Here is a 25,673-nt window from a genome sequence, read left to right on the forward strand (position 1 = left end):
GTGGTTTCGAATGGCCAACATTGTGGTTAGCAGCTTACCATGTACCCCACTATGCTACCAGGGCTCCGAGTAGCAAAACAAAACACACACCCACTCACTCACACGTCACACACCAGACTCCCCAAACCAAGCTCACCACCATCAAGCCAATGCCTACTCATAGCGACCCTATAGGGCAGAGAAGAACTGCCCCCCACCCACCCTGTGATTTTCTGAGACTGTAACTCTGTACACAAACACAACAAGAACACACCCACTAGTACTCGGCTGCCTGTCATATAGCAGAACATAGATTAGGTGCTTTATCTTATTTAACTGAATAAATATGGCTCAAACCCCACAAAGGTAAGTACTAGTACTGCCCCACATTTACATGAAAGGAAACGCCCCTGAAGGGCTTAGACTAGAGTCCCAGACCAGGCATGTCATTGCTAAGCAGCAGATCCAGGAGGCTAGCCTGGGAATAGCTGATTTCAAACTCCCTGCTTTAAACTATTTTCCGCTTTCAGTTTGGGTTTCTGGTTCAGTAAAGATATATTCTCACCCCAGGACTCCCAGCAATCTTTTCACTCCTGTCTTTAGAGAAATACCCTGAAGAGATCTTGCATTTTCTCCCCAAGCCCATCCTGACCAAGGCAATCTGTCCAAGGGTTGCCCTCAGATAACCTTTTCCTCACAACTCCCCAAACGTACCTACTGTCTCGGAGTCCATTCTGGCTAGGTGGCTGCTCACCACAAAGTCCCTCACTCTATCAGAGAGCAATCAAGTTATATGTTTCTGCAAAGATTTACAGCCTCAGAAACCCATAGGCCCTATGGGCCAGTTTCGTTGTGTCCTATAGGGTACACTGTGAATTGGAATTGACTCGATGGGAGAGGATTTGGTTTTCGGAGTTATAGGACAATGTGGAACTTCCCCCGCTGGGTTTCAAAGATTATAAATCTTCCTGGGAGCAGGCAGCCTCATCTTTCTCCCTCAGAGCGGCTAGTGGCTTACAACTGCTCATGGCATGCACCGCCAGGCCTTCGGTTCTTACTTACAAGGTACTTACAAGGTGATTTACAAGGCTAACTTCCAAGGCTCCTATTGTAAGTTAAAAGGTACTTGGGACCCCTGGGGGGAAATGCTGCCTTTGAAGCCCCCTCACAGTGTTGAGTGTTGTTCTAAGACCTCCCTTCGCATAGATGCGCTCACACAGGTCCTTGTCCCCAGTCTCTGTTTGGGGGTTCTTTTCTGGACTCTTTCCCTACCTACTCCCACTTGCTTGACCACTTCCCATCCCCCTCAAATACAGAAGCAATGGAGTGCTAGTCGTCCTTTCCCTGGGGGCCTGGCTTCTGACCATCTGCCTATGCAGAATGTGGAACCATGTTTTTAGTCCTTTGTCCTCAAAAGCACCATTTCAGAATGACTTCTCTCCCCAGAACAATATCATCTGTGACCTTAGTTGTCAGAGTCTGATCCCTGCCCTTCGTGGTCGGGACTCCTTGCTCTGTCTCTGTGGATGCAGGCCCCATCTCTCAGAGACACAGGTCTTGGAGAGAATTGTCAGACTTGATTTTTAAAGGGCCTAAACGCACCCTAAAGTCCAGTCTGTGGCTAAAGAGGACAGAAGGCCGTGCTGGCTTGCCCTGCATCTGTCACCTGTAAGCATTTTGTGGCTGAAAAAGGCAATTTCAAAGTGTCAGGGGGGGGGACACTTTCGAAAAATCCATGGACTAGGAGTCAGGAAAGGTGCATTCTAGTATTACCTCATTCACCCAACCGATCACAGGCAGAGCCCTGGTGGTGTGGTGTTAATAGGTCGGGTTGCTATTAGCAGGGCCAGCAGAAACCCATGGGAGCAATTCTACCCTGTCCTACAGGGTTGCCACGAGTTAGAATCGACCCCATGACAGTGACTTTTTGGTATTAGACTGGCTAGGAGCCCCAGTGATGAAGCGAGTTAAGCATTGAGCTGCTTACTGACAGGTTGGCAGTTCAGATCCACCAGCTGTTTGCTTTAAGGTAGAAAGATGAGGCTGTCTGCTCCCATAGAGATTGACAGTCTCAGAAACCCCAGATAGGGTCATTATGAGTTGAGATCAACTCGATGGCAGTGGTTTTTGATTTTGTTCCTGTTAGCGTAGTTACTAAAACTCTTGACTGCTAAAGGTAAGCACTTTGGGTGTATCAGCTGCTCCATGGGAGAAAGATGAGGCTTTCTGCTCCTGTAAAGATTCACACCCCTGCAAACCCTATAGAGCAGTTTTACTCCATCCTATAGAGTTGCTACGAGTTGGAATCCACTCCATGGCAGTGGGTGGGCTATTATACTCTCTATTATAATAATGTACTTTTCACTAGTATTCTCTACTTGGTCTCTAGGTTCTAATATCCATTGCAATGGCTACACAAAACTCGCAGACAAAACTCATGATTGAAGGGTTTATTAAGGAAGTTAACAAGTTGTAATGTGTGAGAAATGTTCAGGTTGATATTTTTAAAATCAGGACACGTTACAGAGTTCTATCAAGTCTGCTAATAAAGCCTCGATCCAAGGCATTCAGCTCAAATTCCATAGGTTAGCAAGCCCACCTTCCCCAATTAAGTACCCAGAGGCACCCTACTCTGCAAGCCAGCCTACTGCACAAAAACATTCAGCTTTACTTGCTCTGTGGGTTGGGAAGTTGTGAATACATTCTCCTGTAATACACCCTGCTGATTACTTGTTTGATGCCTCTATTAAACTATAACCTTGAAGGCAATGGCCATCATCATGCCATATTCCATTTGGTAACCCTGGTTCCTAACTAGTCTCTCTGACGCATCCTGCCTCCTCTGACCAAACTCTATTTCCCACATTGCCATGAACGTGATCTTTCAAAATTACAACCCCACCATGCCATTCCCCTATAAATTGTTCAATGGTATCTCCATTATCTAAGATAAAGGCTTATACAGCCAGGCTCTACATGCGTCTCCTATTAGTTGCTGTCGAGTTGACTCCATCTCATAATTAACTCATGTGTCTTTTAAGGCCATGACATTTTCGAAGCAGTTTGCCAGGCCTGTCTTCCGAGGCACCTCTGGTTGGGGGCAAACTGTATCGCCCAGGAACACATACCTCTCTAACCCACCTTTGTTGTTTGTTTCCACCTGCACTTTTCACTTTTGGTCCTTTCATTCCACAGAAATGTTAAGGGTATTTCTATTTGGAGCCAGGCATTGGGAATGCAGTGGTGGATATGGGAGTTGCTCTCACAGAACTTAAACTCCTCTTGCCCCCTTTCCTGCTGGCTGACTACTACTTATCCTTTAAAATTCAGAGCTCCCAGAACCCGCTTCCAGTAAGCTGTCATCATTAACCTATGCTCCAGCCCCCTACCGCTGCCCCACAAAATCTGGTCCCAGTGTTCCTCCTCTCTGTATTCTGAGATTCTGGGCAGACTTTCATCGGATGATGAATATGCTTTCATCTAGCGAACAATCTGCCTCCCTACCAAACTCTCTCTCTCTCTCTATCTATCTATATATACACATATATATGTATATATATATATATATAGATAGATAGATAGATATATGTATAGATATATATACATATATATATATACACACATATCCCTTTCTCAGGGTTTAGGAGCCCTAGAGGCATAGTAGGTTATGTATTGGGCTGCTCAGCATAAGGTCAGCAGTTCAAAACCACCAGCTACTCTATGGGAGATAGATGAGACTTCTTACTCCCGTAGAGGGTTAGTCTCAGAAATCCAAAGATGCAATTCTGCCTTGTCCTGTAGCGTCAAAATGGATAGAAATGGGAACAATGACAGTGAGTTTGGCGTTTTGGTTGGCACAGGGCTTGGTATACAGTAGGTGTACCAAGAAACCTAAGAACCTCCAAGAAACCCAAACCCATTGCCATAAAGTTGGTTCCTATTAATAGTTACCCTGCAAAGGATTTTCAAGACTTCCCAAATCTTTCTGGGAACAGATAACTTCATCCGTCTCCCAAGGAACAGGTGGTGGGTTTGAACCACCGACCTTGTTGTTAGCAGTACAAGCTGACAGTGTCGCCTTGAATAAATACTTCCCTCTGGTGGCTAATGGTTGTAAATACAATCTTGTATACAGCTTAAGAGTGACTAAAGCACAACCAAACTCAAAAACCAAACTTGCTGCTGTGGCGTCAATGCTGACTCATAGCGACCCCCTGTGGGTTTTCTGTAACTGTAACTGTTTCCAGGAGTAGAAAGCCCAGTCGTCCTCATGTGGAGCTTCTGGTGGTTTTGAACTGTTGACCATGTGGATCACAGACCAACATGTAACCACTACACCAAGGCAAATTATTCTCTTTCTTAAATATCGGGTAAGGAACCATTTCAGAATATGTGGTTTTCCTAGAACCTTAGGCGATTCTTTACAAATATTTTCTAATTGAACAAACACTATTTTAAAAACAACAAAGACAACCATTTTGAATAATGTGTAAAAAAAAAAAACCTTCACTACTATTGGGTTAATTCTGACTCATAGTGACATCTATATATAGTTTCAAAGACTATAATTTTTTACTAGAGCAGACAGCCTCATTTTTCTCCCATGGATCAGCTGGTGGATTTGAACTGCTGACTTTGTGGTTAGCAGCTCAATGCCTAACCTACAGCACCATTCAAAAAATATATGTGTGCACATGTGTGTGTGCGCGTGCGTGCATGTGAAATTTGCTTCATGTAATGAAGAAATGTTATATAACATGCAATTTTGGGGTGATACCTTTATTTTAGGATCAAGAGACATTCATTCAGCAAGTGTTTATTGAACACTTCCAGTGTGTTGAGTACTATGTTAGGTATTGAGGATGCAGAATAAACAATACAGAGCTCCGGAACCTCAAATTGCTTGCATTCTGATTAGGAGAAACACACAATAGACAAATATATGCTCACTTATATATGGAGATGTAATGCATTATGGAGGAAAATAAACTAGAGTAAAAAGTAGGGTACGTGTGTGTTGAGATGACATTTCAGTGAAGGCCTGACACTGCTAGTGAGTCCATTGTGACTCACAGCAAACCTATAGGACAGGGTAGAGCTGCGCATGTGGGTTTCTGAGGCTGTAACTCTTACTAGGAGTAGAAAGCCTCTGTCTTTTTCCCATGGAGTGACTGGTGGTTTTGAACTGCTGACCTTGGGGTTAGCAGTCCATTGTGTAACTCCACTACACCACCAGGGCTCCTGTGCAAAGGCCTGAGAACATATTACAACTTTCAGAAAGCTACATAAATGTCGATTCACCAGACCTGGCTAACCCATTAAGGGAATTCTTATCTTTGGAGAGGTTCTACGCCAGTGCTCTGCTTTAAAAAAGAGCAGTAGAGAAGGTTCTGGCTGGTGCTGTACATTTCCGTGCATGAGAGGATGGCCGAGCAGGCCCCCAAGGCCATTCTGTTTGTATGCCTGGGTCACATTGGTTGATCGCCCATTGCAGAGGCAGTTTACAGAAAACTTGTAACCGATCCAAAGCTTTCAGGTAAGTGGAGACCAGACAGTGCAGCAACACCCACATGGGAAATAAGAACCCTCTTGCTTGTCGAGGGAGGCCTTGCCTGAATAAGCGTGGTGACCCCCTGAATCACAAGTTAGCAGAGAAGATGTTGCCGCATGGGATTGTGTATTATGTAGGGACAAAAGCAATCTGAGAGCTGCCGAGAAAAGGTAATCAAGTTAAAAACAGCAAAGCTGAAATAGAACAACTTGGAAGCTATGATCCACAACACAGCTTATTGTGGAAGATCCCTATTACGGGAATGACCCTGCCTTGGAGACTGGTACCACCAGCAGTGTCGTAGGTGCAAGGCATTTTGGGAGAAGGCCATCTAATGCTGCACCCATTCACTGCTGCGAAAAGCCAGCTCTGATGAGGGCCTTCCCCGCGATGTTCTACATTATCAGTCAGCACGGTCAAGTGTAGTCATGCTGGAACCGCGGCTCAATGTCGCAGCTACTTCTTCATTTGAACTACTGGTTCTTACCTGAAAAATAATTGTAAATGGACATCAGTTGTGATTGGCAGAAGAATACATAAAAACAATTTGATTTTAAAAAGGGAGAGAAAGAGTAGTAGAGTTGAAAGAACCCTGGATGGGGAGCCAAGAGATCTGACCCTCGCCTTGTCCTGTCTTTCATTAAGAACACGATTTTGGAGACAAGCCTCTCCTTTCCTCTCAGCCTCAGATTTCCTACTGGAAAGTGAGGGGTTTGAGCAAAATGATTTCTTCAGGCTTTCGCAGCTTTAATAATCCTATGATTCAGAGGAGATGGAAAAGTGGTTTCTGGCTCATTTCATATAGAATTTATAGCTGTGCACATAGCATACCAAGCGCAACACCCCGATTATAGCTCTGCCATTGATTCTCTCCTGTTCTACACAGTTACCTTGTGAATAAAGAGCAGATGAGAGACAGAGCAACTAACCTTAAGTCTATAAAGGTTTGAAGGTCTGCTCTCTGAGGAGAAAGAACTTTAAAACCAACACAGAGTTGCCACGTGACACTGGGCCATTCCTAAGCCATGGCTATCGAGCGAGCAAATTGACCCCTCCCTCTGTTGCCACTATTGTCATTGGTTAAAATCAGGGTAACACAGAAGTTGTATGTGTGTATGCATATAAAGGACCCCTGGTGGCAGAATCGGATTTGCCCTAGACTGCTAACTCCAAAGCCAGCAGCTCAAAACCATCAGCTGCTCCACAGGAGAAAATTGAGGCTTTTTACTCCCGGAAAGAGTTAAACAGTCTCAGAAACCCAAAGTGGCAATTCTACCATGCCCTATAAGGTCTCTATGGGTCAGAATAGACTTAATGGAAGTTATAAAAAAAAATTAGTCCTATAAGTGACAACCGAAGCCCTGGTGGTGTAGTGGTTATGTATTGGGCTGAGGTCAGCATGGTTGGCAGTTTGAAACCATCAGCAGCTCCTCAGGAGAAAGATAGGACTTTCTACTCCCGTAAACAGTTATAGTCTCGGAAAGCAAACGGGGGTGAGGGGGGCACTATGAGTTAGCATGGACTCAATGACAGTGAGTATGGTTTTATAAGTGACAACCTTCCCCCAAAGCAGATAAACTCTATTTTAAAATTTTAAACAGTTAGGCTTTATTTTGTTATTTTTATGTAAAGCTAGCAAGGCTATCTTGGAAAGGTGGCAGAGTTTTTCTTTAGGCAAAAAATAATATTGTCCCATCTTCCTTTTCTTTTATGTACTAGAATCTTCCTGATACAATAGGGCTAAGTTATAGTCTTGATAGCTGTGCGGGGCGGGGAGGTGGTATTGGCAGCTCTGTGTGTCTGTATGTGTATGTTTGTGGGTGTGAGAGAGAAAGAGAGAGAGAGAGAGCCGTTAAAGTGTGATCTGCATTAATACCTCAGCTTTGATTGTATCTATCAGGCTGTCATAGTGGGCACAATGTGTTGCATAAACATTGCACTCTCTGGAATGCATCATTATAAGAAAGTAATGAATTCTTTTCAGCTCAGTAAGGTGACAAAGCCGTTCATAACAACTTCTTAATAATTCATCCAATGTCCAATTTACCACTCAAGCTTTCTTCTCATTGCCTTTGTGCAGAAAGTGATGGTATGCTGAATAAAGTCCAGACACATACACATAAAACACAGACACATACATCCATTCTTCTTCAACCTATTTTCTTGGAAGTTATCTTGTCTGAGGCGGTGGGGTAGTGATCACCTGAAGTCTGTTGTGTCTTCCCACTTCTTTGAGTAGCAGGCCTTCTCTCTCTAACTGCTTCTCAGCTAAAGTGTCATGAGTCAAAATGGACTTCCTTGTAATGCGCACCACCACCATGAAGGTGTTACTAGGGGTGCCCAGGTCATGAAAGGATCAAACCTGGGCTGCTAATGGCCACTAAAATCTACCCAGAAGTGCTTCTGAAGAAAGGCCTGGTGACCTACTTCCAACAGTTTAATAGCTGAGTTAGTTGATTGTGACAACCTGGCCGATAAACACGTGTGGGGTTAATTGAAGAGCGAGGGATACATGGCTTGGTGAGCCTCACCTTTCTAGTTCTCGGGTCTCAGGCTTTCTGATGGTCGGACCAGGGTGCAGCTGCCTTAGCCAGTTCCCTGCTTCAGCTGGCAAGGCTCACTTCCTGCAAGACATCCCTGAGGAGAAGCCACATGGAACTACCCCGATGCAGCCCTGGGTGCTGGAGCAGCCGTGTGGAGACCCCTGCCAGCGCTGAGATGCTTACACATTCACTGACTCGGCTTTCTCCCTGCAGTCAGCATCATTGCGTCTGTTTTGTGAGATGGAGGAGGATTTTGTGGACTGGTGTTGGGCATATGGATTAATGGGTTAATGTTGGACTTGTGGGCTTGGCCAGCACTAGGTTGGGATGTTTTCTTGGTGCACACTTAACCGTCATATAAAACTCTCTCTTATAATGAGTTTCTATGTATTTGTTTCTCTAAAGTACCCAGACTAATACAATAGCCATTGAAAACCCCATATAGGGCAGAACTCTTCTGAAACACATGGTGTCACCAGGAGTTGGAATTGACTTGACAGCAATGGGTTTGGGTTTTGTTGTTGTTGTTTCAAGTGTATTCGTATTGTTGTTGTTAAGTGCCATTGAGTTTGTTGGAACTCAACAACACTACATACAGCAGAACGAAGCACAACCCGGTCTCACACCATCCTCACCATAGGTTGGGATGTTTGAGGCCATTGTTGCAGCCACTGTGTCAATTAACCCCTTTTAGGGTCTTCCCCATCTTTGCTGACTCTCTACCAAGCATGCTGCCCTTCTCCACAGACTGGTCCCTTCTGATAACATGTTCAAAGTAAGTGAGACAAGTCTCACTGTTCTTGATTTATAAGGAGCATTCTGGCTGTACTTCTTCCAAGACAGGTTCGCCTGTTCTTCCACAAGTTCATGGCCTATTCAGTATTCTTCACCAACACCATGCTTTAAAGTCATCAGTGCTTCCTCAGCCTTCCTTTATTTGTTGCTCGGCTTTCACATGCACTTGAGGCAATTGAAAATTTTATGGCTTAGGTCAGGCACACCTGCATCTGCAAAGTAACATCTTTGCTCTTGAAATGAACACTTGAAGGCGATCTTTTGCAGTAGATTTGTCCAGTGGCATAGACTGTTTATTTTTTCTATTGTGGCTTCTATGGACATCATTGATTGTAGATCCAAGGGAAAGGAAATCTTGGACAACTTTAACCTTTTCTGTTTATTGTGATGCTTACTGGTCCAGTTGTGATGACTTTTGCTTTCCTTATGTTGAAGTATCATCTATACTGAAGGCTATTGTCTCTTATCTTCATCAATAATTGTTTCACGTGCTCTTCACTTTCTGAAAGCAAGATTGTGTCATGTACATATCAAAGGTTGTTAGTGAGCCTTCCTTCAATCTTGATCTTGCATTCTTCCTCATATAGCCCAGCTTCTTGGATTATTTGTTCAGCATACATATTTAATATGCCTGGGGAAGATGTTTAAAATTCCAAACTCATTGCCATTGAATTGATTCTGATTCACAGTGACTCTATAGGACATAGGCTTTGCAAGACCCTAATCCTTACAGAAGCAGACCACCACATTTTTCCCCTACAGAGCAATGAGAATGTTTGAACCCCTCACTTTTCCGTTATCAGGTCAGAGCTTTTGACTGCTCTGCCCTGGGGGCTTCTTAGTACTTAACGATAGTGACATCTCATCCAGGTACTTCCAAGAACCCACAGCGTCAGACTCAGTACTACTGAGTCAACTCTAACTCATAGTGACCCTTACAGGTTTTGGAGGCTATAAATCTTTACTGGATCAAGCAACCTCAAAATTATCCCATGAAGCAGCTGGTAAGTTTGAACTGCAAACTTTGCAGTAAATTAGCAGCTTGGTTTTGGATGACCTTGCCCAATGCCTTACCCAACAGCACCACCAAAACCAAAACAAATTAAGTGCCATTGAATGGATTCTGACACCTGCAGAGTGGCTTATTGGTTTGAACGGCTGACTTTGGGGTTAGCAGTTCAGTGTGTAGCCTAGTACGCCACCAGGGCTCCTTTGCACATGATAGGTACTCAGCAAATATTTTCGGGGGGGATAAACACTCTCAAATGATCTTTAATGCTGGAATTTCAGAATCTTCTAGATACAAGGGGCAGATCTACTAGGACAGAAGATTTCTGGGACTAAACTAGGTTGGCATCAACTATATAAACAGTAGAAGACACTAAGATGAAGAAGCCATTGATGAGGAATCCTATTGCTACATAAATGAATTCCACTTGAGTCTGGATATAGGAATTATCTACTACTCTATACATATTGTTCTACCTGCACAGGGAATCTCTCATGGCTTCTAAACTGATGGATGTTACAGACTGGAGGGGTGTGTGTGTGTGTGTGTGTGTGTGTGTGTGGTGTATGTGTGCATGGGGAAAGACCTTCGGGTGTGTTACTGAGCAGAGGAGTATATGTGCATGGGGAAGTTTCTCATAAAGTTGGGTTGGAGGGAAAGTTGATAAGCTTTAAATCCAGGAATAAAACCAACTACAGAATGAGAGTATGGGAGATCTCTCTCAAACTGTCAAGTACAGCTCTGCAGTAGAAGCTAAGGTTAAAGGGTCCATCCTATTTACATTTCAATACAGAGTAGAAAAAGTTACCAAGTTACCTTTTGTGGTTTCTTAAACCTTTGCAATGTATGACTTTTGTGAACTCCTACATATTTATTTCCCTGTGATGACCCTCAGTAAAATCCTAAAAGCAGAGGTCTTCTATGTTTTGTGTTAGGGAAGTAGGGGAACTGAGGAAGACTAGGTCTTTGGGTTGGGAGGTAGGAAAGAACTTTGGGAAATAGAGTAGGCTTTGGGAAATGGGATCATTGAAGGAAAACATGCAAGGAAAATTCTTACTGTTTTGAGGAAGAAAAGGAATCCTGGTGATGTTGTGGCTTACGAATTGGGCGGCTAACCACCAGGTTAACAGTTCAAAACCACCAGAAGAGGCTTTTTACAAAAAAAAGAGAGGCTTTTTACTCCTGTCAAGATTTACAGTCTGCAGTTCGACTCCACCCCTATGAATCAGAATTGACTCGATGGCAGTGAGTTGGAGGCTTGAGAGAAGAAAGTAAAAGATCTCAGAGCCGAGAAGAGGACCAGGAGACTCAATAGGAAGACCTATGTTTCCTATGCCAGGGCCTTGGAATATTGAGGCTGAGACTCTTAGTCTTAAAAGTCTTTTGGGGTGGGTAGATTTACATAAGTAGGGTGCTAAGATTGCCCTAATAGTAATTTCAGGGAGGACAGATTTTTCCATACACATAGAGACATTTGTCAAGCCCACCATCAGAGAACAAAGGACAAATAATCAGCTGGAATCTTTCAGGAACCAATGAACAAGACCACTGATCAAGATAACCCCAGTTGTTTTCTACCAGGAGTTCATAAGCAAGTGAAATCTCTCGCTGTATTTTACAAAACAGCAGGCAAACAAAATGTCACACCGCTGCTTCCAGCAACTTCTAAGCTATTTACATTGTTTTGTTTGCATCATGAAGACAGTTTTCCCCTGGAGTATTTCCTATTCCAGAAACACTTAAGGATCCTGCTCTTTGGGGGCTGCTTCTTGACACGGAAAGATTTTAATGTCACTGCTTTTGCTTTACCTTCCATTTGAGATTTTGTCTCTTCAACTAACGTTCTGCTCAGTTGGTTGTGTCTACTTGGTTCACCTCTCCCAATGTGACTGTCCCAATCCTTCCCAGTAAAGCCCTTCTTTTTCACCTCCTTTTCCCACTACAAAATACCTTTTCTAAAGAATATGCTCTAGGGTCTAGCATTCTTATTTTGGCATTTTTTAATGCCAAAGCAATCAGTAATTATTTTTTTAAGTGTAAGGCAATGTACCAGATACGGTGGAAGGGCTAAAACCTTTCCCAAAGAGCCTGTAGTCTATTTAAAGAATTTTGAGCAAGGGAGTGCTCCTCCTATTTGACCTGACCTTTCTATTCCTGTTAACAGACTTGGCTAGGCCCTGCCACATTACGATAGCCTCCTAACTTGGTTTCTGGGCTTTTGAGTGTTGTTAACTGCCTTAGAGCTCTCCAGGCACAAATGGATTAGATCGGATTGTTGAGATCTATGGGCTGATTTTCCCCCCCTAGGGCAGTGGTTCTCCACCTTCCTCATGCTGCAAACCCTTTAATACAGTTCTTCATGTTGTGGTGACCCCCAATCATAACATTATTTTCGTTGCTACTTCATCACTGTCATTTTGCTACTGCTATGAATCAGGCGACCCCTGTGAAAGGGTCGTTCGACCCCCAGGTTGAGAACCACTGCCCTAGTAGATCTCCAGGCATTTCTTCCTTGTCTGGAAGCTCTGGTGAAACCTGCTCAGCATCATAGCAACATGCAAGCCCCCCACTAAGAGACAGGTAGTGGCTGGTCTTGAATTCCATTGGCTGAGAATCCAACCCACATGGGAGGCAAGAATTCTACCACTGAGCCACCACTGCCCTGATCATACTGTTCCAACTGCCCCTCTCCCCAACCTCAAACCATCATGCAATCCTCCTTCATTATTGAAGACAAAAGGGTAGCTACAGTCATTTTACTCACCAATCACTTCCCCAACACTAAAATGTTTTCCACAGTTACTCTATTATCTTAACAATAAACTTTTACATCTAAGGCAAGTCCCACTTGATTCATACATTTTTTCCTTTTGCTTCCCCAATGAGAGAGATCATTCCTTGAAATTTCTGCAGATTATAGTGTATATTACTCATGTGGTATTTAATTTAGGCTACCTTGACTTGTTTATCATTTCATTTGCCAGATGGCAATTCTATTGAGGGCAGGGCCTTAGCACGATGCTTTATACACAAAATATGCTGCCTGCAAGTTTGATGTTACACATGGTGTTGGGAATTTTTGAGGCTGCAGACAGGATTATGAGTGTGGGTTGCAAAAGAGAGACTTTGAAAGTAGAAGGTCAGTAATTTACAAGGTTGATGTGGAGGACCTCAACGGATCATTTGTTCCTTGATCTAGTTCCTCACTATATTCCCAGAAAACTAAAAAGATTGAAAGCAGGACTTTGGGACTCCTGTGAATTTATGCAGGCACTCAGGGGGATGCAGAAGTCGGAGTTAACTAAGATGTGAACCTGAGTAACTGCAGCGATGATGGTAACATTAACAACATGCTGATAGGAACATCAGAGGTGGAAGACGGGTTTGGATAAGCTTGTTTTGAGACCTACTCAGTTTAGAGTAACTTTAATAATCAAGTAAAGGTGTTCTAGCAGGAAGGAGGAGACACTTATTTTTTTCCATTCAATTTAATTGAACAAAATGCTACTGAACATCTATTATGTGCCTGACATCATGTTGAAATTGGTACCGTCAAATAAGATACAATTTCTGGCCCCTAGGAACTCATAGCTCAGTGGAGAAGACAGAATAATCAGGTCCTCTGATGTGTACAGAAACACTAGAAGCACTCACTCCTCTCTGCCAAGAAATTTGGAAAACAGCTACCTAGCCAACCAACTGGAAGAGGTCCATAGTAGTGCCCATTCTAAAGAAAGGTGATCTAACAGCCTGAGGAAACTATCAAACAATATCTAATACCACCAACTCCCCTCCAATTGATGAATGGATTATTATAAGAACTAGAAGAGCCCCTAATAAAAACTCCCATAAGAACTCCCCAAAAAACCCACTGCCATCTAGTTGATACCAACTTATAGTGCCTTTATGCGAGTTCTTATGGAGGTTCGTTCTTTCCTTTTTTTTTTTTTTAAGCGCATTTCATTAGGGGCTCTTACAGTTCTTATAATAATCCATACATCAATTGTAACAAGCATATTTGTACATATTTTGCCATCATTATTTTCTAAACATTTACTTTCTATTTCAACCCTTATTATCAGCTCTTCTTTTTTCCCTCCCTTCCACCCTTATGACTCCTTGATCAATTATAAATTATTATTATTTTCATATCTTAACACCAACCACTGTCTCCCTTCCCCCACAGTTTCTGTTGTTCGTCCCCCTGAGGGATTTGGGGGTGGGGAAATGTGTCAGTCATTGTGATTGGTTCCTCCTTCCTCTCTTCCTCTCCCCACCTTCCCTCTACCCTCCTGGTATATCTATTTATGGGAATTCTTTATGGGAGTAGAGAGCCTGATCTTTCTCCCTCAGAGAAACTGGAGGCTTTGAACTGCCAACCTGCAGTTACCAGCTCAACACCTAAGCACTACTCCATTAGGGTCTCCTCAACACTACTACACACAAGTCAAATTCTGCTTAAGATAATTGAAAAGTGTCTGCTATAGTATAGAGGCAGTGAACTGATTCTCTTACAGAAGGGTCGCAGGGAGGAGACGAGCCAGTCAGGGTCGGGTAGCAACGATGAAACACACAACTTTCCTCTAGTTCTTTAATGCTTACCCCCCCCCCCCCACTATCATGATCCCAATTCTACCTTATACATCCAGCTAGACCAGAGGATGTAGACTGGTACAGATAGGAACTGGAAACACAGGGAATCCAGGACAGATGATCCCTTCAGGACCAGTGGTGTGAGTGGTGATACTGGGAGGGTGGAGGGAGGGTGGGGTAGGAAGGAGGGACCAATCACAAGGATCTATATCACCTCCTCCCTGGGGGGTGGACAACAGAAAAGTTGGTGAAGGGAGACATCAGACAGTGTAAGGCATGACAAAATAATAATTTATACATTATCAAGGGTTTGTGAGGGAGGGGGGCAGGGAGGGAGGGCAAAATGAGCTGATACCAAGGGCTCAAGTAGAAAGCAAATGTTTTCTTGGTTTTTTTTAAAGCATATGTTTTGAGAATGTAACAAATGTACAAATGTGCTTGACAATGGATGGATGGATGGATTGTGATAAGAGTTGTATGAGCCCCCAATAAAATAATGTAAAAAAAAAGAAATTGAAGCCAGATTTAGAATAGGTGGCCTCTCGCTGCTGAAGTTAGATGGATCTTGGCTGAAAGCCAAGCGTTTACCTGTATTTTATTGACTGTACACAGGCTTTGGATTATGTGGATCATAACAAATTATGGCTAACCTAACAACGGATGAAGATTCCAGAACACTTAATTGTGCTTATGTGGGTCCTACATACAGATTAAAAAGCAGTTATTTGAACAGAACAAGGGGATAGTGTATAGTTGAAAATGAGGAAAAATATGTGCCAGGGTTGGATCGTTTATCATACATATTCACTCAGAAAATTGAGCAAGTAACCTGAGAAGTTGTACTATGAAAGAAGAACGAGGCACCTGGCTGGGAAGAAGATTCATTAACAACATGTGATCTGCAGATAACCTGGCTTGCTGAAAGCAAAGAGGACTTGAAGCACTCACTGATGCAGGTCAGTATGGATTACACTTCCACACAAAGCAAAGCTCCTCGCAACTGGATCGATAAAGCAACATGATAAATGGAGAAAAGATTGACGTTGTCGAAGAGGCTGTTTTCCTTTGCTTCCAGGGGAGCAGCATTCAAGATAGCAAATGACAGGTTGCATCTGGCCAATTGGCTGCTGCTGCAAAGGGGAGCCAATGGTGTTCAAAAGCCCAGAGGTCATTTGAAGACTGATGTGCACCAAGTCATGGTCTCTTTAATCACCTCCTGTGCGTGCCAAAGTAAAGCTGGACAATGAAGAAGCAAGACCAAAGGAGAAGTGATGCCTTTGAATTATGCTATTGGTGAAAATATTGACTATACCACAGGCTGCCAGAAGAATGAGCAAATCTGTCTTGGAAGAAAGACAGCCAGAATGCTCCTTAGGAATGAGGGTGGGGAGATGGTAGTTTGGACCTCCTGTCAGGAGGGACTGGTCCTTAGAGAAGGACATTATGCTTGGTAAAGAAGTCGCGATCAGTGGAAAAGTGGAAGACCTTCAGCAAGAACGGGTTCAAACATGCCTGTGATTGTGAGGCTAGCACAGGACCAGGCAGTGTTCAGTTTTTTGGTTCCTTTTTTCCCTGTTGTACCTAAGGTTGCTTTGACTCACAATTGACTTGCCAGCACAAAACAAACAACAGCAAATAAACAGTATAATTAAATTAATGGTAAAGTAGTAAAATACTGTGGGAATAGACAAGAAAAAACAAACAATACTCCCTGCTAATTTCCACCTCTTAGCGGCCCTATAGAACAGGGTAGAACTACCCCAGTGAGTTTCTGAGACTGAACTGTTTACAGGCGTAGAAAGCCCCATCTTCCTCCTGTGGAGCAGCTGCTGGCTTCAAAGTGCTGACCGTGCAGTTAGCAGCCCAGCGCCTAACCGCTATGCCACCTGGGCTCTCTGTGGGAATAGATGGTGATCCTTGGTGATGCGATGGTTGATAAAGGAAAGGTTGTTGGTTCACCGCTGCTCTGAAAAAGAAAGACCCAGTCATCTGGCTCCATAAAGAGGAAAACCCCAAAAACCCACAGGAAGTTCTGCTTTGTCACATTGGGTGACCAGTAGCCAGAATCTACTTAACAGCCCCCACCAACAACCACAGTAAATTAGGACTCAATTACAACAAGTCATTATGTGCTAAACAATGGTTATCAGCTTAAAGAAGAGATTATAAATAATAAGTTCCAGATCCTCATCAGTAAGAACTAGATGACCCTCATATTTTGTTGAGTAAGAGTTCCTTGAGCAGGCAAGGATTGTAGAATTAGAGCCAATTTAAGAAGAAAGGTCTGGAATGTTCTGTCGAGATAAGTCACATCTCTCATTGTGACATTACCTTGGAAAGTGAAAAAGCAAAAGTAGGTTGTCCCAACCAAGGCAGTTTATTTCCATTAAAGAAGAAACAGAAAGTTAACAAGTACCTTGGGCATTGTTCTGCAGCTGAAGTATACGGAGCAATAGTCTGAGGAAGGAACCTGTTGTGGTCAACCTAGCAACTCCAAGACGGAGTCGGACTGCCCAGGGCGTGCCGGGTCGGGGGTGTTTACCAGGCTGCATCATTGTGGGAGAAGATGAAGATGGGCCAGGTCTTTGCTCCTGCAGAACTGCTGATGGATTTGAACCCCCAACCTTTTGAGCGTCACCACTGTGCCCACAGGGCTCCATCTCAGGAGGAAGGATCACGTTGGGAACACAGCTTTACCTTACAAATGAAGCGCATCTCGCTCCTGGAGTTTTGCTTCTCTCGAGTAGGCCATTCTGTGTTCCTCAGCCTCCTAGAACTCTGGTCCAGTGAGTCTCGAGTAGAGTCTTGGAATGTCCGTGCTTCTCCGTGGGACTGCTCGGGTGTGGCGGAAGTGGGACTGACCTTCTCCACTCACTCAGCCAGTCCACGGGTTTCACTTGACGGAACTTGGGTTGGATTCTGCTTTGACTTCTCATAACTGTGTGATGGTGAGCAGGTAGGTCACTAAAACTCACCGAGCCGCCGTTTCCGCGTCTGTGAAAAGGGAGTGAGAGCAGTTCCTGTATCATGAAATGGTTATAGGAATGCCATGCAATAATGTGAAGTGAGTAAAAGATGTGGGCTCCTTGCCTCTCATTTTCCTTCTACACTTCGGCTTGCTTTGTTTTTAGCCCCTCCTAGGAGCTCTGGGAGCCCTGGTAGTTTAATGGGACATGCATCAGGCTACTAACTTATAAAGTCAGTAGTTCGAAACCACCAGCTGCTCCTCGGAAGAAAAGTGAGGCTTTCTTATTCTGTAAAGCATACAGTCTCAGAACCTCACAGGGGCACGTCTTCTAATCTGTCCCATTGGGTTGCACTCTGAGTCGGAATTGATTCGATGGCAATGTGGGTTTTTGTTGTGGGGGGTGTTTTGTTGTCGATTTGTTTTTGAGGAGCTTTATACCATCTAATAGCCATAGAGGTGGGGGGAAAGGAGCAATCAGGAAGTGGAAAGAAATGTGGAATGGTGGCTTTTTCCTCTCCTGACTCTGCAATCGAGATATTTTGATATGGGAAATATCCAAGAAAGGGATTCAGCTATTGGACAGCCAGAGTTGAGTAATCACCATTATACAGCTTTGTAAACTCCATCCACACATTTGTGTGTCTATAGATTCAAAGGGACCAAGGATGGAAAAGGGTTTTGTTAGGATGGTAGAGGAATGTTGCTATAATATTATTATGTCTGGCGGGGGTGGGGTGGGGTCGGTCCTCTTTCTTTTATGGACTTGAATCTCCTTATGCTTTGCACCAAAAAGGAAAAAAAAGATCAGCAGGAGGACAGGATACTGGCGTACTGGGAATTGCACAGTGGGAATAACATGCCCCCATCTCATCTGTCCTTCTGCCCAGCCTTCCATTAACCATCATGATCTACCAGAGGCCTGGAGAGCTTCCTATCTGTGGTGCTTCAATGCCCTTGCATCATTAATATCATCATCTCTACCCTTCTTCTAGGAGTGGATCTTATGAGGGAGGTATGGAAGAAGTTCTGCATGCTTAGCTGTCAATCTGAACCATTTAGAGCCATCAGGGGACAAAGGCCGCAGTCACTGTGTAATATTCTGGACTTTCTTGGCAGGTGAATACTGCTATGCATGAGGCAAAACTAATGGAAGAATGTGACGAGCTGGTAGAGATCATCCAACAGAGGAAGCAAATGATTGCTGTCAAAATCAAAGAGACAAAGGTAAAGCACAGCACTTCAGTGAGGCCCAGGAAGGGTTGACTTGTCAAATGTGAACGTTTGATCCCGATTATCCCAGTCTGAACTCAAGTTCATGAAAGCAAGAGGAAATGAGGTGATCGGAAGTAAGGCAAAGAAATTTTTTGGCTCATTGCTACTAACCCAGTGAAAATGATGGCAATTCAAGGGTGTCAGAAATATTCTAGAGCTTTGCTTCGTTGCTGGCTACGTGTTAACATTATATGTACAAACATTCATTCAGTTTTGTCCACTTAGGATTTGGGTGCTTTGCTACAGGGATGTGATCAATAAATGAAAAAAAGAAAAAAGTCAAAGTAGAAATGTGGATCAAGATTGTAGAAGGGCTGATGAATGACAATGTAAGGTCATTAGGCTTAATCTGAGAGTTGCTGGGAAGTCCCTGCAATTTCATCGGAAAGTAGAAGATTGATTTGGCAGAGGTATTCCAGGTAGATCAGAATGGGCTGATAGTAAGATCAGGACAGTAAGTGAGGAGGCTTATGGAATGATCCTTGAAATATGTTGATGAATACCTAAGCCAGGATGGTGGAAACATAAAGAGAAAGGTAGACCATCATAGGCATTTGTAGAACGGCACAGTTAGGAAATCATCAAAAGATGAAGGAGAGAGAGAGAGAGAGAGAGAGAGAGAGAGAGAGAGAGAGAGAGAGAGAGAGAGGAATGAAAACTTCCAGGTTTCTAGCCTGGGAACTGAAGAAGCCTGGTCAAAAGGTCAGTGTTGAGCCTCCATGCAGCTCTATGGTTTTAGACTTTGGGACCTGCCGGTCAGTGATAGTGAGTATAAGCTTATGCCATGTGAACAATATGAGAAGTTATAAGAAACTGGGGTTTGCATGACCAACCCTGTGATGGCCAATATTTTATGCCATGCCGAGTGGTTCCAGTGAGCATCAAAATGGACGTTTCCAAGAGTACAGATTTATGAACACAGGTATGCATAAAGATGTGTAGGGATACAGCTACCTGGAAATATTAATACTTGTTAGGAAGATGTAGAGACTTTTCATTCGATATAAACTATCTTGACATGGAAATGCCAATAATTGTGATCTCAGGAGAGTAGAGGGTTCTTGCCACACTTCTCATTTTCTAAATGCCATATAGTGAGCACACACTGTTGTTAAAATCAGAAATACTCATGTTAGTCACAAAAGGAGGAGGTATATAACGGGAGAATATGTAACTGAATTTGGAGCATCCTAGGTGAGCGGCAGTAGGTCGGAGAAGGGGAGGTTGGCAGAAGAGACATAGGGGTTAGGGTGAGAAGGTGGTTTAGTACAAGGAGGGAAGATGGAATAGTCATATGCCTTATTTTTAGAATCACTGCAGCAAATTTCCTTCATGTTGTTTTATTGCTTTTAATTAAGCTCTCCATGTTTTATCTTATATATTTTTTCCTTTTCCTAATTCCTTTAAGGTTATGAAACTGAGAAAATTGGCACAGCAGGTTGCTAATTGCCGCCAATGTCTTGAAAGGTCAACAGTTCTCATCAACCAAGCTGAGCATATCCTGAAAGAAAATGACCAGGCACGGTTTCTACAGTCTGCAAAAAATATTGCTGAGAGGCAAGTTCTTTTGAAATGCTGGCTTTCATCAAAATGGACCCGGTTAAGGTCACTTAATTCTGTTCAGGCATATATCTAGCCACCTGAAGATTTTACAGGCCAGACAGTTGTTAAGCCCCAGTGGCAGATTGGCTTGTGGATTTCTGGAGACCTTATCTTCATCCCTTGAGTCCATTAGTTCTTCTAATGCATGGTCAAGTATCATTCCAGCTACTTCTATTGTGCTCTGCTACTCATTTAGGGCTTGAGCTTTGTAAGCTGCTATTGGTTGATTTCTACCATTGAGTTGATGCTAACTCATAGCTGTCCTATAGAACAGGGTAGAACTCTCTTGGTGGGTTTCTGAGATGGTAACTCTTTATGGAAGTAGAAAGCCTCATCTTTCTCACAGGGAGCAGCCAGTGGTTTTAAACTGCTGGCCTTGTGGTTAGCAGCCCACAGTGTAATGTACTACGCCACCAGGGCTCCTGGTATTCATATGGGTCAGTGAAATTTAGGATCACATTGATACGTGTGTGCACTTATTAAGTCAACTAGCATTCTTTATTGTTTCCGTGTAGTTTTTCTTCAGAAATCTGTTAAAGTAGTATAATTCTTAGCCTGGGTTTTGCTTTTATAAATCTTGGACATCTTGGAAAGTCATGAGCCTTCTTGAGGGGAAAAAACCGATGTGCTTGAAGGATGTACACATATCATTTCAGGAGAGTAAGTAAAAAAATTATTACTATTACGGTTTCCTACATAGATGGACTAATCCCAAATAAAATGTGTTTAAACATGTCTTTTGATCAGTGGATCGCTGACTGCAGACACGTTCTCTTGGTAAGACACTTGTTTTAGTCTCCTTATACTGCTTTCCCAAATAAGGTCCAATCCAAGCTGGGCCAGTTAAAATCACAGCTGTGAGGTCCACTCATTAGAAAGTCATGCAAGTTTATTTTGGGAATTCTAGAGGGATAATCCAGATAGATTTTTCTCAAAGAACATGGAACAAATATGGGGGGTGGGGTTCTTTGGAAACTGTTTCTATGAATGTTGAAAACTGGCTTGGTGAGAAAGAGGTCAGGATGTTTTGTTTTTTGTCTTTCCCCATCATGACAAGGTACCTGCCTATTCTCTGAGGGTAGCAAGGCTGTTCTAGGAGAATTTCATTGGGAAATTCTTACTCCATCCATCTTAGAACCTTGGTTTTGTCCCTTCCGACCTCTCTTTGTTCCCAACACTCAAAAATCATTGAAAAGGAACACGATTTGAGTCCCTGGCGGAGGCCCAAACTGCCATTTTAATAGGATGTAAGTAAAAAAACAAAACAAAACATTGCCATTGAGTTGATGCAGACTCGTAGTGACCCTATAGGACACAGTAGAACTGCCCCTGTGCAGTTCCTACTGTAACTCTTTAGGAGTAGAAAGTCCTGTATTTCTCCCGTGGAGCTGCTGGTGTAAATCAAAGAGTGCAGAATTGTTCGGGGAAGGTTTGGAGAGGTGGTAATACCACCTTTAGAAGTGTATAGACCTAAATTCAAGTTCAGAAATAAATCCACACATCTATGCTCACCTGTTGTTAAGGATGTGAAGTATATTCCATGTAGAAAGGAGAATCACTTCAACAAATGGTGCTTGGGGAATTGAATTTCCAAATGCAGAAAAATGAAACAGATCCTTGCCTCACACCATACACAAAGCAAATTCAAAATGAATTATGGACCTAAATGTGTAAGCTAAATGATTAGGGGTAGTTCTAGCTTTAAAAATAGGATTAGCTTATATAATAACGCAAACAGCAAAAGAAAAAAATAAATAGGATCTCATAAAAATTTAAAACTTTTGTTCATCAAAACACTTTACAAAAAAACCAAGCTACCAACTGGGAAAATGTCTTCAGAAACCATATATTTGACTGAATCCTTAGAGGATCAAATACACACACACACACACACACACACACACACATCAATAACAGAATGCCAAATAACCCAATCATAAAATGGGGGGAAAAACTTAGACAGTTTGCCAAAGAAGACATTCAGTTGACCACCAAACATACTGAAAGATACTGAGAATCATTTGCCATCACAGAGATGCAAATCAAAACCACAATGAGATTAAAAAACCAGCAAATAGATCATAGCTACTGTTAGCAAGGCTGTGATGTCCAGCTACCATTACTGAACATTTTGATAAAGGACTCTATAGAAAAATTCTGATCAAAATGGGGAAAATGGAGAACAGAATTTCAAATTATTTTGGACTACAGATTTCTTGGCGACATGAAGATTAGGTGAACCCCTAAAACTATTGCTCTGAGGTCATCTTTAAACCTTAAACCAAAAATATGCCCTGAAGTCTTCCTGAAGCTGAACAATAATTTTGTTTAACTAAGAAACAATGTTTGTCTTGAGCTTTGTACTCTTTTAAGGACTATCTATACGGGATCAAATTGACATCAGAAGATTAGATAAGAACCCTAGGGGGCAGTTCATGAGGGAGAAACAACCAGTTCATGAGATGAAAATGGTCATACATCTTGAACACTAAATTGTACATTTAGAAACAGTTGAATTAGTGTATGCTTTGCTGTATATGTTCTCAAGAATGACAAGATAAATATATAAAAATTAAGGAAAAAAGTTTTCTTCCAAATCCCACATTATCTTGATTTTCTCTGTTCTTATTTATTCTCTGCTGGATTGTTTTGGTTTCTGCCTTTCCATAATTTACTAGTAAACTTTTGGCTGCTTTTAAAAATTTAAGCACTAAAATGAGACTTGAAGCTCTGAGGGGTGGGGTCATATGTCTAAATTATTCCCTTAGTATATCTTTTAGGAAGTAGAGCTGTGGATTCAACAGGAATCTTAAAATATTTTGATAATTAGTGTTAAATTGGCTTTCACAATTTTGTATCAATGTATAGTAGTCAATTAAAGTGTTAGCATTATTGAATATGGACCACTTAAAGGGCCTATGATATGTCACCCTTTCTCATCTAAATGATATGTTAATTTACAGCTCCTGGATTTCTAATGTAGTGAACATTTTTTACATGTTTGTTGGACATTGGTATTCTTTTCTAAATATTTTAATTTGTGTTCTTGTTGAGACTATACACAGCAAAACACACAACAATCCAAAGTTTCTACATGTAGATGTAAGTGATATTGATTAAATTATTTGCATTGCACAACCATTGTCACTCTCCTTCTCTGAATTGCCCCTTCTCCATTACCAAAATCTTATTGCCCCCACGTTTCTATCTGATCTTTGGAGTTGTTAGTGTCAATTTGATCCCACATGGATAGATATTAAAAGAGCATAAGGTTTGAGGCAGATGTGTTTTCTAGTTAAGTTACAAGTATTTGATTTTATGAAGACTTGAGGGGGGATAGTCTTGGTTTAAGGGTTAAAGGTTATCTCAGAACCATCCCTCAAAATTCACTGCCATTGAGTCAGTTCTGATTCAGAGTGACCCTGTAACAGGGCAGAGTAGAACTGCTCCAGTACATCCACAGTGCCTCATAGACAGAAAGCGCTCAATAGTCCCTACCATGTTGCTGTTGTTCATGCAGTGATTATTTACTGACTACGTGTCCAATAGTGTAGATATCGGAGGTAAAAATAAGACCTCTTGAAAAGTTTAAAAGAAACAAGAACAAGTGTAGTAGGTAACACGAGCATAGCATACAATTAGAGAATACTAAAATGAAGCATAAATGTTATAAGAGATCAAATAAAAGACAATATTTACGGGAAGGCTTTTATTATCTAACCTGCTGGCTGGTTGATTAGCATAAAACTAGAGGGAAAGGGAAACAAATTCTTTTCAACTGCGCTTACCACAGCCTTCAGAGGTCTAGTTTTGATGCTCTCTGCCAAATGGAAAATGATGCAGAGGGGGAAAAATCCTGTATTTACTTCTCAGAATTAAGACAGGATGGGGGAGTGTGTTTGAGGGGGGAACATATGTGAATAAATATGGTATAACCCTTAATTGGTTCCTTATGATTAAAATTTAAATGATTTTTCCTTTGGAGAAGCACAGATACATTTTTCATTTAATGAATGAAGCCCTGCAAATCATTTGATTTTACCTTGTTAAGTTAGAACTCAAACACTGAAGGTTGCAAGCCTATGTTGATGTATATTGATGTACTTTTTTCTTTTTCAGGGTCGCTATGGCAACAGCATCCTCTCAAGTTCTGATTCCAGACATCAATTTTAATGATGCCTTTGAAAACTTTGCTTTAGATTTTTCCAGAGAAAAGAAATTGCTGGAGGGGCTAGATTATTTAACAGGTGTGGAAATATTGCACTTTTCTGTATATTAAAAACAAGTGTTCCTTTCAAAATAATCTGAAAAGGTCAACAGTAAGAGAAGAATACTTTGATAGCTTTGTAAAGTATACAAACATTTATTTGGGCAGGATATATTTTAGTTTGTGTGACAGACAAAAAGGATGGTTTTATAAATATTTCTGGGGCAGAATTGGTTGGTATGCCATTCATACTTGAAGATAAAACAATAAATGTCTGATGAGTTTCTTCTTATGAGCCTATCAGTAATATTCTGTTGCTTATTATGAGTGCAGAACTCAGGTGGCAATTAAGGAGTATTAGAAGGGTGTTCCAAAGGTGTGCAGGTACCACTCAGATAGTTTAAGAGAAATTTAGGAGTTAGCAGATTGGGAAGACAAATGTCAGAAATTACCTGATTTGCAGTCCATTTTTTGAAAGCAAGGGATGCAATCAGCCCATTAAAAGTGCTGGCTACCTTCAGGATTATTGAATGACCAATTTATATGGAAAAGTGTACACACACAATAACTTTGTTCATGTGGCTACTTTTGCTAATATAGTAAAATCACTCTCATTTGTTTTGTAACAGATGCGGTCTGTTAATTTTGTATGATCAATTTCTACCACACATCTGTGAAGTAATTGTTATTCCTGTTTTACTGATGAGGAAATTCACATCGATTTGTAATTGAGGATACTACAAAATATCTATAATGAGACTTATTTTGAAATAGAAATCAGTTGAGGACCATAGAATAAGATAAACCACATGGACATTTTGATCTAATACCTATATGTGTGTTTATACGGTGTGTTAGTGTAGGTACATTAGAGAAACAAATCCACAGAAACTCATATGTATAAAAAGAGAGTTTTGTATAAAGGTTAAGTATACCTTAAGAAAGTATCCCAACCCAGTCCAGTCCAAGCCCGAAAGTCCAACATTAGCCCATATGTCTGACACCAATCTACAAAGTCCTCCTCCATCTCACAAAACACACGCAATAGCACTGACCGCAGGAGGAAAGCCAAATCAGTGAGCGTGTAAGCATCTCAGCACTGGCAGGGGTCTCCACATGGCTGCTCCAGCACGCAGGGATGCATGGGGTAGGTC

The 25,673-nt window shown here is 42.1% G+C and overlaps 1 protein-coding gene and 1 pseudogene across 2 annotated transcripts in view; both read left to right on the top strand.

The window, feature by feature from the left end:
• The window catches only part of MID2 (midline 2), a 128,087-nt gene that overhangs the window by 78,904 nt on the left and 23,510 nt on the right, over nucleotides 1-25,673 (top strand). For both annotated transcript variants that reach the window (XM_004710034.4, XM_004710035.4), the window contains exons 4-6: nucleotides 18,555-18,662; nucleotides 20,119-20,267; nucleotides 24,432-24,559. In XM_004710034.4, coding sequence (XP_004710091.1) covers nucleotides 18,555-18,662; nucleotides 20,119-20,267; nucleotides 24,432-24,559 — 385 coding nt within the window. The remainder of the gene's footprint in view (nucleotides 1-18,554; nucleotides 18,663-20,118; nucleotides 20,268-24,431; nucleotides 24,560-25,673) is intronic.
• LOC115872593 lies at nucleotides 5,404-5,865 on the top strand (annotated as a pseudogene).

The sequence above is a fragment of the Echinops telfairi genome, unplaced genomic scaffold (assembly GCF_000313985.2).
Source record: "Echinops telfairi isolate 266 unplaced genomic scaffold, ASM31398v2 ScPeMD7_7427;HRSCAF=8465, whole genome shotgun sequence".
Classification (NCBI taxonomy): domain Eukaryota; kingdom Metazoa; phylum Chordata; class Mammalia; order Afrosoricida; family Tenrecidae; genus Echinops; species Echinops telfairi.